General features: G+C 42.3%; 1 protein-coding gene and 1 long non-coding RNA gene across 2 annotated transcripts in view; one reads left to right on the top strand and one right to left on the bottom strand.

Annotated features, from left to right (window-relative positions):
• Positions 1-5,725: 5,725 nt before the first annotated feature.
• Positions 5,726-7,446, bottom strand: LOC140632260 (uncharacterized). The gene is made up of 2 exons (XR_012029773.1): positions 7,321-7,446; positions 5,726-6,589 (listed from the first exon to the last, which is right to left on the bottom strand). It is a non-coding gene; the product is annotated as an uncharacterized lncRNA (long non-coding RNA).
• ATP6V0E1 (ATPase H+ transporting V0 subunit e1) overlaps positions 6,735-12,784 on the top strand; it is a 31,423-nt gene continuing 25,373 nt past the window's right edge. Inside the window, exons 1-2 of the mRNA XM_072824127.1 lie at positions 6,735-6,940; positions 12,159-12,206. Coding sequence (XP_072680228.1) covers positions 6,837-6,940; positions 12,159-12,206 — 152 coding nt within the window. The 5' untranslated portion in view covers positions 6,735-6,836. The remainder of the gene's footprint in view (positions 6,941-12,158; positions 12,207-12,784) is intronic.

Below are 12,784 nucleotides of genomic sequence, written 5' to 3'. Positions count from 1 at the left end.
TCAGCAGCTTCTCTAGCCTCAGTTTCCTCTTCTTCCTCATCAGTGGTAGACACTATGACGAGCTGAACTTGCCCATGTCTTTTCTTAAAATCCTTAAACTATTTCCTAAAATCCTTAACTATTGAGGTTTTTGTATTTCTTTGTAATTCTGATACCTCTTAGGACTTCTGCAAGAAGTGTGCTAGGGCAAGAAAAGCCAGTTAGGCGTAGATCATGGAAAATAGCTGGGATGTAAAATGACTTATCTTTGTTTTTCTGGAGACCCCTAACTGCTTATGTAACTTCCAGTTACCCTTCATGATTTAGCTCCAGATTCACATCCAGAATCCTCCCTTGGGGTGCCTGGGTGGCTCAGTTGGTTAAGCATCTGACTCGATCTCAACCCAGGTCTCATTGTTAAGGTTGTGAGTTCAAGCCCCATGTTGGGTTCCACACTGGAGCCTACTTTAAAAAGGAAAAAAGTAAAATCCTTGCTTTGATGATCAATTCTTGATTACAACTTATAAATGATAATGCATAAAATTATAAAATGCCTTTAATGGCTCTCTAGTGACCTGTGGCCTTACACATTGGAGTTTCTCGGTAAGTGTTGATTGCATCTGTTATTTCCCAACTTGATTGATGAAGAAAAATGAGCTTAGATTAATTGTCCAGATCTTAGAGAACACAAGAGATAGAGTCAGGATTTGAACCCAGGCCTGACTGCATCAAAGACCATCCACATCCCACTTTAGCCATCCATCTCTGGTGTTCTTTTTTTCATTCCATCAGTCCTGTACCAGAGTCTCACAAGAGACTGGACATCTGTGTACAGGGAGAAGAACCTAAATATTTGCAGTAGTAGTGCCAAGTGGGAAAAGCATTGTTGCCATTTCTGCCATAGGATAGTTGTAAACCTTTATGCAGGTTACTTACCTCTGAGCCTCCATTCTCTCAGTAGTAAAGCACTTGGTTAGTACCTGCACTGCCTTCCTGTCTCAATGAAAATGGCAGGATCAAATAGGCTTTTTCTGAGGACTCTAACTGTGAGTGTACAAATGTTGATATTTCTATTGTTTACTTGTATTTCCAATTCTTACATGCATTTTGCACTGAAGAAGGTAATTTTTCACAAAGGAAATCAATGGGGGATCCCTGGGTGGCGCAGCGGTTTAGCACCTGCCTTTGACCCAGGACGCAATCCTGGAGACCAGGGATCTAGTCCCACGTTGGGCTCCCTGCATGGAGCCTGCTTCTCCCTCTGCCTGTGTCTCTGCCTCTCTCTCTCTCTATCATGAATAAATAAAATCTTAAAAAAAAAAAAAGGAAATCGATGGAATCACAAACTACAAAATTCAGCATGCATTCTCTGACTTTGGGGCATTGATGTGAAAGTAGGCAGAATGATACTGTCTTGGCTCTGAAGCCACAGGGATCTGGATTCAAATTCTGCTTTGGTCTTTGGGCATTTTTATGAGCTTGTTTCCCTGTCTTGGTAAGCTGAAAATGCTTATCAAATGTGAAAATTAAAGTAGTGGTCCACCAGACTCCTGACTTTAGGAGTCACTTGGATGCTTACTAATATTAGTCTCCGCCCCCTTACAGCAGATTCCTTGATGCAGTAAGTCTGGAGAGAGACCTTTTCAGGTGTTGAGTTCATACATATTTCTGGCGTGACTCTTCTGTGATGCTTACAACCAGTTAACTTTGGGAAATATGTATATATGATATATGTAAAAAGGGCAGCTGGGTGGCTCTTTTGGTTAAGATCTGACTCTTAATTTCCGCTCCGGTCATGATCTCAGGGTCTTGAGATGGAGCACTGTGTTGGGCTCCACACTGGGTATGGAGCCTGTTTGGAGTTCTGTATGTCCCTCTCCCTCTGCCCCTCCCTGCTCCTCACTTGCTTCTACTCTCTCTCTCTCTCTCTCTAAAAAAGAAAAAAAAAAAGAGTATATATACATGCAGCACATAAAGTAGGTGCATGTTATCATTAGTAGTCTAGTGAGTAGATAAACAGTAAGGTCTGTAGTTTGTTTTTTCTAATTTGAGTTTTGTTTTTATTCTCCACACATAATTTAGCACCCCAAAGGTTACATAAAAGTTGGGTTTGATACTATGTTAAATTTATAGTAAGGATGATATATTCTGATACCTGGTCTGGGCCCTAGACTCCAGCCATTATGTTCATCAATAAGATTAAATTATGATGTTTCCTGGGAGTCAGATTTGACTCATTTTCAATAGCTTGTTCGATACAAATGATGAGAGCTTTAAGAACTGTAATCCCCACCACCAGCCCCTCACAGGCAACCAAATGGTACCAGACTGTTTAAACTGAGCCATATGAGCCATAGTGCATGGTCAAGAGCAGTTCAGCATCACATGTGAGTTCTTTTTTTTTTTTTTAATTTTTATTTTATTTATGATAGAGAGAGAGAGAGAGAGGCAGAGACATAGGCAGAGGGAGAAGCAGGCTCCATGCACCGGGAGCCCGACATGGGATTTGATCCCGGGTCTCCAGGATCGCGCCCTGGGCCAAAGGCAGGCGCCAAACCGCTGCGCCACCCAGGGATCCCCACATGTGAGTTCTAATCCCAGCTCTATCAGTTGCTAGCTGTGTGACCTTGGGTAAGGTAAATTGCTTAACCTCTGGCCCTCAGTTTGTCGTTTAGAAGATAGAAATCCTACGGTTGTCAGACTGAATACTCGAGATACAGCATGTGGAATACAGAGCTCAGCAAATTTTAGCTATTATCTTTTAGAGGAGATTGGCAGGGAGTTTGCAAGAACAGAGGGAAAAGTTTTTCTCAGAGTTCAAATAAACATGGGTTCTTGGAGTTTTTGGTGTTGTGTGTGTTTTAAGACTTTATTTATTTTTTTTTTTAATTTTTTATTCATTTATGATAGTCACAGAGAGAGAGAGAGATAGAGGCAGAGACACAGGCAGAGGGAGAAGCAGGCTCCATGCACTGGGAGCCTGATGTGGGATTCGATCCCGGATCTCCAGGATCGCGCCCTGGGCCAAAGGCAGGCGCCAAACCGCTGCGCCACCCAGGGATCCCTTAAGACTTTATTTTTAAGTAATCTCTACACACCCAATGTGGGGCTCAAACTCATAACCCCAAGATCAAGAGTCACAGGCTCTACCAACTGAGCCAGCCATCCTTGAATGAAGAGGGTGATTTAAAGGCAGTGGTATTCTGTTTGGGCAGCAAATGACTGGAGAATGCCAGATGGGTATGTCTGCCTGTCAACATTCAGGCCCAAGGATGTTAGCATGTTTCCTGGGATAACTTTGAATTAAGCAGTTTCCTACTAACCTTTTCATTGAATTTGCAGATGTCCACTCACTTGGGTGAGTCCCCTGTGCTATTTTGGGAAGCCTCCAGACTTAAACTTCAGATAACTGCTTCTGAATGTCTGCTTTCATTATACTCAGGCATGACATATTCAGCTACAGAGCTCTTAGTGTGAGTTGGGCAGGCAGGTAAATGAATCTACTGAGAACCAGGCTGAACTCTACTAACCAAGAATCTACCATACTCTGCTGATACTATGGACTCTGAGCACTTCCCATCTGGTGGCTTGTATCTTTGTTCATTGTTCTGTTAGATTAGTTTTTTAAATTAATACCTACATAGGGTACAACATAAAAGGGTATAAAAGTTACGTAGTGAAGAGTAAGTTTCCTTGTCACTGTGATTCTTGGTTACTCGGTTATCCCCGGAAGCAGTCACTGTTTCCAGTTCCTTTTGTATTTTTTCCGGAAATAGTCTATGCATATATGACTTGGTGCTTACTAAAAGTCTGATCCATGAAGAAGTCTTCATGAGAAAGGCAGGTCATCCAAGTATAAACAGCTCTATAATATAAAGTTGATTTACTGCTTGAATACCATATTTATAAGCATGCACAAATATTAAATAAAATAATCTTTGGCCTTCAGAAATAACTTGTCAACCACATCCCAGCCTACCCCTAGCAGGAGAGCAGCAAGTTCAAGAATAGGCTTTCACAGGTCTCACCTTATGAATCAGATGTCTCTGTCTTGTTAAGCTGTGCATAACTTAGGGGTTTTTTTGGTTGTCTTACTGTCTGAAATAGGCAGGATGGGTTCGTGGGAAGAATGCGAGTTATGAAGACCTGCATTTAGATCCCAGTTCTGTTACTTAAAACAGACTTTGGGCAAGTTACAAATCTGAGCCTCTCCTAATAGGTAAGATGATCTTAACATGATAGGTGTTGTGAATATTGAATGAGAGGTAGTTCAAAGCACATGGTTCAATGGCATATAGCTGTCACTCAAGAAATGAATGGTGGTCACCTGCAGGGCATGTTCCATACAGACGTGCTGAGCAAATGAGTTTTAAAGCATGCTGGAGTTTTCAGCTTCTCCACTAACTTCCAGGTTTCCAGATCAGCTTGGACACTGCATGCCTGTTTTTATTTATAGGCCTGAGCTTAGGAAAGGGGATTAGTGGGGTTACACTGTAGCATTTCAGTCAGTTCTTACTTGTTTTATCCTTTTGGGGTTGCCTTGGAGGTTTTTCCTCTAGGAGTTGATCTCAGACTTTTCCTGTTTACACATTTAAAAATTATTATGAACCCAAAATCTAACTTTTTTTTAAAAAAAGATTTATTTATTTATGATAGACAGAGAGAGAGAGAGAGAGAGAGAGAGGCAGAGACACAGGAGGAGGGAGAAGCAGGCTCCACGCCAGGAGCCCGATGCAGGACTCGATCCCGGGACTCCAGGATCGCGCCCTGGGCCAAAGGCAGGTGCTAAACCGCTGAGCCACCCAGGGATCCCCCAAAATCTAACTTTTATGTGGGTTCTATCAATAATATAATTTACCATATTATAAATTAGACCAAAAATTTAACATTCATTTTAGATTCATTTTAAAATAACAATGATCAACCTGTAATACATTAACAGAAATAACATTTATTGGGAAATAACTTTTTTCCAAATTGAAAAATATAGTGGGAAGAACAACATAGTATTACATTTCTGCAAAATTCCTTAATGTCTGGCTCAATATAGAAGACAAATGGATCCTAAATAATACTTCTGCATTCAATCTGTTGCAACATATTTGGGTAAAGCAAATATGGACTATGGATAATTCAGCTTCACACAGATTGGTAGTTAGAACAGAGAGGCCCGGATCCCTGGGTGGTGCAGCGGTTTGGCGCCTGCCTTTGGCCCAGGGCGCAATCCTGGAGATCCGGGATCGAGTCCCATGTCGGGCTCCCTGCGTGGAGCCTGCTTCTCCCTCTGTCTATGTCTCTGCCTCTCTCTCTCTCTCTCTCTGTGACTATCATAAATAAATAAAATAAAATAAAATAAAATAAAATAAAATAAAAAACAGAGAGGCCCTTACAGACCTGCTGGGAGAGTCCCAGGGACTCCCCTGGGGTCCTTGAGCCATACTGACATTTCCTGAAGTAGACTTTAAGTGCCTTGAAGGGGGAGAGTATTTCTTCATTCTACTGAATCTTTTAGTTCCCTGGCCTTGGACACCAGTTCTTACTTGGAATGTGTGATAAAATGTTTTTGACAGATTGACTGATAGAGGGAGCTATTGGTCAATACTAGCCCACAGCTATGATAGCAAAGGTGGGGATTTTCTCATTTCACAGAGGATGAAACAGATTTACACAAAACTGGTGTCTAAACGGCCACATCCCTGGGCTCCCCAACACCTGGTTTTTAAAGAAGTTGCCAGGAAGGCCAGGCGAAGGTTAATGGCATCAGCTTAAAATATTTGCCTTTATTTAAGAAATAGGGGAAACAAATCTGCAATAGCTAAAGTGGAAGCGACTCAAATGTCCATCTCCAGATGAATGAAGAAACTAAATGTGGCATATAACATACAGTAGAATGTTATTCAGCCTTAAAAAGGCTGCAACGGGAATCAAGCTTGAGAGTATTATGCTAAGTGAATCAAGGCGGTCACAAAAGGAAAAATATTGTATGATTCCACTTCTATCAGGTATCTAGAGTAGTCAAACTTAACAGAAGGTAGAACGGGGGTTGCCGGAGCTTGGGGAAGGGACAAGGAGGAGTTGTTTTATGGGCATGAAAAAGTTGTGGAGATTGGGGACTCAACAACATGCATATAGTCAATACTCTCTGACTTTACACTTCATGGCGAAGATGGTGAATTTTATGTATATTTTACCACAATCAAAAATAAATTAAGAAAAAAATAGAAAGGAGACTTTTTTCTCTTAGTTCTGGCCGACCTCACCCCTTGTCACTCAGTTCAGTTGTACATGTGTTTATCGAACACATTGTATGTATAAGTACTCCCGAGGAGCAAGGATCCGTTAAACAGGGCCTGTCCTCGGGGAGTTTGCTCTCCAGTAGAGGGTTGGCTACGATACACGGCCACAAGGGACGCACCAACAGAATGAAACCGGTTTTGGAGAAGGCAGCGCTTGGACTGGAACTTCAGGACGGCAGAATTTCTGCTTAGACGGACACGATGACCCTCTATATCCCGCATACCCGCCAGGTGAAAGTTTGGGATCATGTTTGGAGGTGGAGCAGATGTTACCGAGTATAGGTCCGACTTCCCATCTCATCCCGGAGTCCATTCTGCTTAATGAAGAAAGCTGGTGGTCACTCGAGGTAAGTAAGCAAACAGGCTACCGCACGCGGCAACCACAGTCCAAGACCAGGGGGCCCAGGATGGGGGGGGGGGGGGCGCGGGGGCGGAGTCCGGCGCGGAGTCACGTGGGGCGTGGAGGCGGGTCTGCGCGCTGGTCACGCGGCCCGGTGTTGACACTTCCGGGTGGGACCGAAGCGAGGCGGCTGGGCAGGGGCTCGCGCCTCCGCGGCAGCCATGGCGTACAACGGCCTCACGGTGCCTCTCATCGTGATGAGCGTGTTCTGGGGCTTCGTCGGCTTCTGCGTGCCCTGGTTTATCCCTAAGGGTCCCAACCGGGGGTAAGTGCGCTAGGGGCCCGCCTTGGGAAGGACGCGCGGCGAGGACGGCCCGGGGCGGGGGCGACCTGCCCGGGTCAGAGACCTCGCGGGGTGGTCCCCGACCGCCTGCAGACCCCCGGCTTCCTACGGCGGCAGCTCTTTGTTCCCCGGTCCGAGGGGGAGGACGCTGACTCCCGACGGACCCTCCTTGGGAAGGGGTTTCAGGGGGATTTTTTTTTTCTCACCGCGGGCCTGTCTGGGGAGGGTGCGTGGGAAACGGGTTTATACCGACTCAGGGAGAAGTGTGGTCTCTTCTAAATGGCTTTCACCCCCTTAGCCCTGCCCTCCGCTCAAATGACGCCTAAACTTTAAAGGAAAGGATCAAATAAGACAGAACTTGCCCTCTGTGCCCCACATGTCGCAGTTGCAGGGGACACAAGCTTGTGCAGCAGCGCGGAGCCCAGGCCTTGCATCTAGTGGGCGCCAGGTAGTTGGGGCCTGATCTAAAGCGAGATTAATTACCGAAGGGCGGGAGGTATTGTTTAGAAGCCCCTGCGTCATACCTTTTGAGGGTGGTTCTGCGCTTGTATGCGAGTGTACCAAGTTCTTAGAATGATTGACTAAAACCTAGACTTCTTGGCTAAATAGAGCTCTATCTATTTTGTTAAGTAAATCTTTTCTATTGTAGTATGAGATAGAGCCTTGTCTTCAAAGGAGCTTTGGAACAGCCTCCTTCTGGTTCCTCTTTTGCCTTTTAGTCATTTTTTCTCATCCCGAGATCATGTGGAGTGAAACTTAGGCTAAGTTGGAGCTTCGCCAAGCACCAACAAATTGGTGGCCTATGCAGCATGCATAGATGCATAGTAGGCATTCATTCAGTAAATACCCATTGAGTGGATAATTCTATTTTATTAGGGGAAATAAAATGCTATCACTTCCTTAATATTTTGTGACCTAAACTCCTTTTGCTGTCTGGAATACACTTGTATTAGACTTGGTACTTCTATCTAGCTTGAAAGTAAAACACACCTTGTTTAAAAAGGAAAAACGGTAGATGAATTTCTATCATTTGGTAGCATTCGATTTCCCCTCCTCTCCTCCCAGTAACATCAGTTATAGAGGGTCATCTCTCTAGACTATAACAGATGATGCAGAGTGTTACAATTCTAGGGTTATTAAATCAATTTGTATTAACCAAATTGAATTTCTTAGACATCTTTCTCCTACTGGAGTTAGAGACCAACAAAATACTTTGTTGTTTCTATCTTCAGCTGTTTCATTACCCTACTGTCTGCTTTTCCAGTCTAAATACTCAGGAAAGCATTTTTGATGTGCTTGTAACATTGACCACTCCTTTCTTAAAGACCCTGATTTGGGACCCACCATGCCTACCTAGCCTTGGGACTTGATGCCACTGCTGTTTTCCAGTGTAATGAAATGTCTCCTGTAATACATGGACTACTCAGTTTCCAACTCTAGTGTCATGATTCAGGTTTGACGGGCCAATGATAAATTATCTGGGTCTAATTCACAGCCTCTACCCTAATCCTTTTATTTCCTGCTCTTGGCAGGATTGAGCAGTTCTTAAAACACAAAATGTCTCCTAGGAATTACTGTATTACACTTTGAGAAACACTGCCCCAAGCTGGATGATCCCTGTGACCTTGAACAATTAACTTTTCAGTGTTCCCTTTCCTCATTGTAAGATGGAAAGAAATACTAGTACTGCATTAATACTAGTTCCTCTTTATCTCCTGAAAGGCTTTGAAAGTGTTTTTTAATACATGAAGGAACTTAATTGCTTCAAGGACTAGGTGAATTTTTAATCAGAACAATTCTGATTTAAAGGATTAAAAACATTTTGATTAAAGAGATAAGTAGGGGCACCTGGGTGGCTCAGTGGTTGAGTGTCTGCCTTTGGCCAAGGTGGTGATCCCAGGGTCCTGGGATTGAGTCCTGCATTGCGCTCCTCACAGGGAGCCTGCTTCTCCCTCCTCTGCCTATGTCTCTGCCTCTCTTTGTGTTACTCATGAATAAATAAATAAACTCTTAAAAAAAGAGAGATAGATTAAGTAAAGGTACTGTGTGGCAAGGGAAGAAGAGATTTTGATGTTAAATCCTATACCCTGCAAGGTCCACACACACCAGAGTGCAGAAAAATCTCTCTGTAACCTAAAGAAAACACCTTACTCTTACTCTTTTTTATAACTGAAAATGGGCCAGATAAAAAACAGTTTGTGTTTGGAATCAGCTTTCCTGACCATTTTTTTCATGATTTCCCTCTCTTTAGGAATCCACAGATGGTCTGAAAGCTTCAGATTTTTTTCACAGTGGCTCCTTTAGGGGTAGATGTGGGGCATGGGATGGAGCTAGATCACAGGGAATTGAGTCAGCTCCTGTTTTTTCAAGCATACAGAACATTTTCAAACATACAGCAAGGCAGAAAGAATAGTAAGAGTGTGTATTCCACCGCTTAGATATAATAATTGTCAACACATTTATATTTGCTTTTTTATGTGTGAATATGTTTGTGTACATGTGTATATATACACATATATAATCTTGCTAAACCGTTTGAAAGTAAATTGCATTCATCATGACACTTCACCCCAAATAGTAAGTGGCATATTTGGAGGGGATATTTTATTTTTTATTTCGGTTTAAGTTTATTTATTTATTTAGGTAATCTCTATTCCTAGTGTGGGGCTCAAACTCATGATCCCAGAGATCAAGCTCTTCCGACTTAGCCAGCCTGACTGGTGGTGATAGTTTAATGAGGGGGCTTTTTATATGAAACTGGGAAGCAGGTAACAAAAAAATAGCCTCAGCAGTTTCAGCTGTCTGAGGTGGTCCTTGGGGGAGACAGAAGACAGGATTCCAGGTCGAGGCAGAGGAATGGAGGAAAATGTGCAAAAGCTCAGAATGGAGAAGAGTAAACCTGATGTGTTTTGGTTGACAGTGAGGCCAACTGCTTTCGGGAGTGGAAGTTTGCTGTTTGAAAGTGGACAGTGGTGAGGATGAGTGGAGGGAACTGATGACCAGGAAGGAGCTGGACTTGATTGTGTAGCTCTTCAAGCATTTTTTATTATGCAGCTGTCAAAGTTTTGTAGCACAAACTCACGTGCATACTTATTTGTGTATTATAAGCATAATGTATAAGTTAGATATTTTGAAGAATGTTGCTTCAGAATATATCCAGAGTCTGTCTGTCCAGTTCTCACTACCTACAATACTACCAGCCTGGTCCATGAAGTATTGCAGTCCACACCCCCAACTCCACCCCCAGACTGGTTTCACAGCTTCTCCCTCTGCCTCTCCTCCCCCAGTTTGTTTCTCCTCTACAGAGGTCCTCTTAGAATCTGAATCAGATTTTGTCAGTCCTGTGCTCATATCCCTCCAAATAGCTTCTCTTTTCCTTTCAGAGATTGCACTTCATCCTCATGAGCGTCAGAAATGGCAGAACTACAATTGAACTGTTTTAAAGGTGTTTCCAATTCTTGTCTGTATTCTCCCCTTCCCCGACCTCACTTACTACTAGGCTCCTCTCGCTCTGCTCAGCCACATTGGCCTCTGTCCTCTCTTAACTGCTGGTACCATAGAGCCTTTGCATTTGCTCTTTCCCCTGTCCAGAGGTCTGGACTCACTTGCCATGTCCTCAGCAAGTCCTTTCCTGACTGCTGTCTTTGAAGGTTGTTTTGGTTTGTTTTGTTTTTTGACAAAGTGAGAGTGGGAGAGATCACAGAGGGAGAGGCAGAGGGAGAAGCAGACTTGCCTCAGAGCAGAGGGCCTGACTTAGGGCTCCATCCCAGGATCCCAAGATGACCTGAGCCCAAGGCAGTCATATAAACAGACTGAGCCACCCAGGTGCCCCAATTGACTACCCTCTTTAAAATTGAAAGCATAGCCTCCAACCCCTGTATACCCTTATCCTCCTTTCTTGCTTTTTTCCCCTCTCCATTAGCACTTACTGACCACCTGCCAGACTAATGATACATAAGTAAATAGTTTTTGTTTAATGTTCATCTTGTTTGTTGTCGTTTGTTTTCCCTTATGATCCTGTGAACTTCACCAGGGCAGGGGTTTTCATCCGTTTTGTTTACTTTTTCCCCAGAGTCTGGTACATACTGGATACTCATTGAAAATCTACTGAGTGAACGGATGTGTCAGTATTAACCACAGAAAGTACATGAGCACACACATAACTTATAAAGGATGAATTGAAAATAAAGACAGGAATTCTGATATTTGCTACTTGCATTCTAGGAGATAGTCTTGCTTCCTCTGTAGGATGTGGAGACCCCCTCTTTGGAAATTATTCCTATGGAGGATGGAGAGCATTGAAAGGTGTTCAACTTCAGAGTATGATGTGATGAAAGTTTATTTTAGAAAGATGACTCTGAGGTGATTGTGATAGGATGAAAAGGAAGGAAGAACGTTTTGAATCTGCTAGCGTTTGATGACTAAAGGTACATAGGAGGTGTGAACATAATGATGAGAGATTTGAGGAGTGGGTCAGATAGGTGAAAAATGACAGTTTCCTCTGGGGAATAGGAAATTGGGAAGAGGAGTCTTTGGAAAGAGAAATGGGGAGAGGATACCATGAATTCAATTTTTTAAATATTGAGATTCAGCTGCTCAGAGATCCACGTTTAACTTTTTTCAGACAGGAATAGAGATGGGGAGAGGTCAACATTGGAAAGTTATATATATACATATATTTTTTTGAAGGAATCATCTCGTTTTCATTGTAAGTCTATGCAGTTCTGCCTTTTTTTTAAAGCTTATTTTTAGTAATCTCTGTCCCCAATGTGGGACTTGAACTCACGATCCCAAGATCAAGAGTCGCATGCTTTACCAACTGAGTCATCCAGGTGCTCCTAGAAAGTTAAATTTTTACAAGTACAGTGTCAGAGAAAACTACCAAGTTGGTAGTTTTCTTAGGTGTCAAAACTAATTGTCGGTGTGGCCTTTTGTGTTCATTTGTAGGGGGTTTGGACTAGTTATCTAAGCCGCGGCCTCAATACATATCCCCCCCCCCTTTTTTTACATATCCCTTTAAATACAAATATTAATTACTTAAACTTCTGAGTGCAGTCTGTTGGTGTTTGAGCAGATTCAGTTCCCTTTTCTTGGTGCACAGACCTTACCAGTTTGATAATTTGGGAAGGAGGCTTAAGCCATCCGACAATGTCTGCTTAGTTTGCTGGTTATCTAATGATGCTTGTTTGTTTGTTTTTAGAGTTATCATCACCATGTTGGTAACCTGTTCAGTTTGCTGCTATCTCTTGTAAGTATGTCAAAAGTAGTTTTGTTTTTTTTTTTCCCAAGGTAATAGGAAATTACTCTTGGTATTTATAATGTGCGTGATTAAAGAATAAATTCGTGGAACATGATTATTGTGAAACTTTACAGTTTTGTATCATTTGAGCTTATTCCTTATGTAACATCTAGAAATAGTATCCTAAGATGGGAAAGAGCACACTTTTTTTGTGTTCAATACATTTACATAAAAACTCTACAGATGCTCTCTTTTTCTGGCAATATAAGTGTAAGTTATCTGGCACAAATTTAAATCTTATATAATTAGCTGGAAATTGCCTTTGTACTACTTTATATTTTACTATTGGGAAGAATTTAGGTGTACTCATTTCATTTAAATATCACTGTAAAGCTAATAAAGCTAGTCTTTATTATGACTTTATTTATCTGATGAACAGAAGTTGAGCTAGAATTGTAATGAAAAAGGCAATTTCTCTAACAGTCATATGCCATATCGATGTATGATAATTAACACATTAGAATAGGTTATATAGTTTGCAAACTGTTGGTTGAAAACTATTTTAAGATATGTAAATTAACTCTTCA

Source organism: Canis lupus, chromosome 4, assembly GCF_048164855.1.
Source record: "Canis lupus baileyi chromosome 4, mCanLup2.hap1, whole genome shotgun sequence".
NCBI lineage: Eukaryota > Metazoa > Chordata > Mammalia > Carnivora > Canidae > Canis > Canis lupus.
This window is presented reverse-complemented; position numbering and strand designations above follow the sequence as displayed.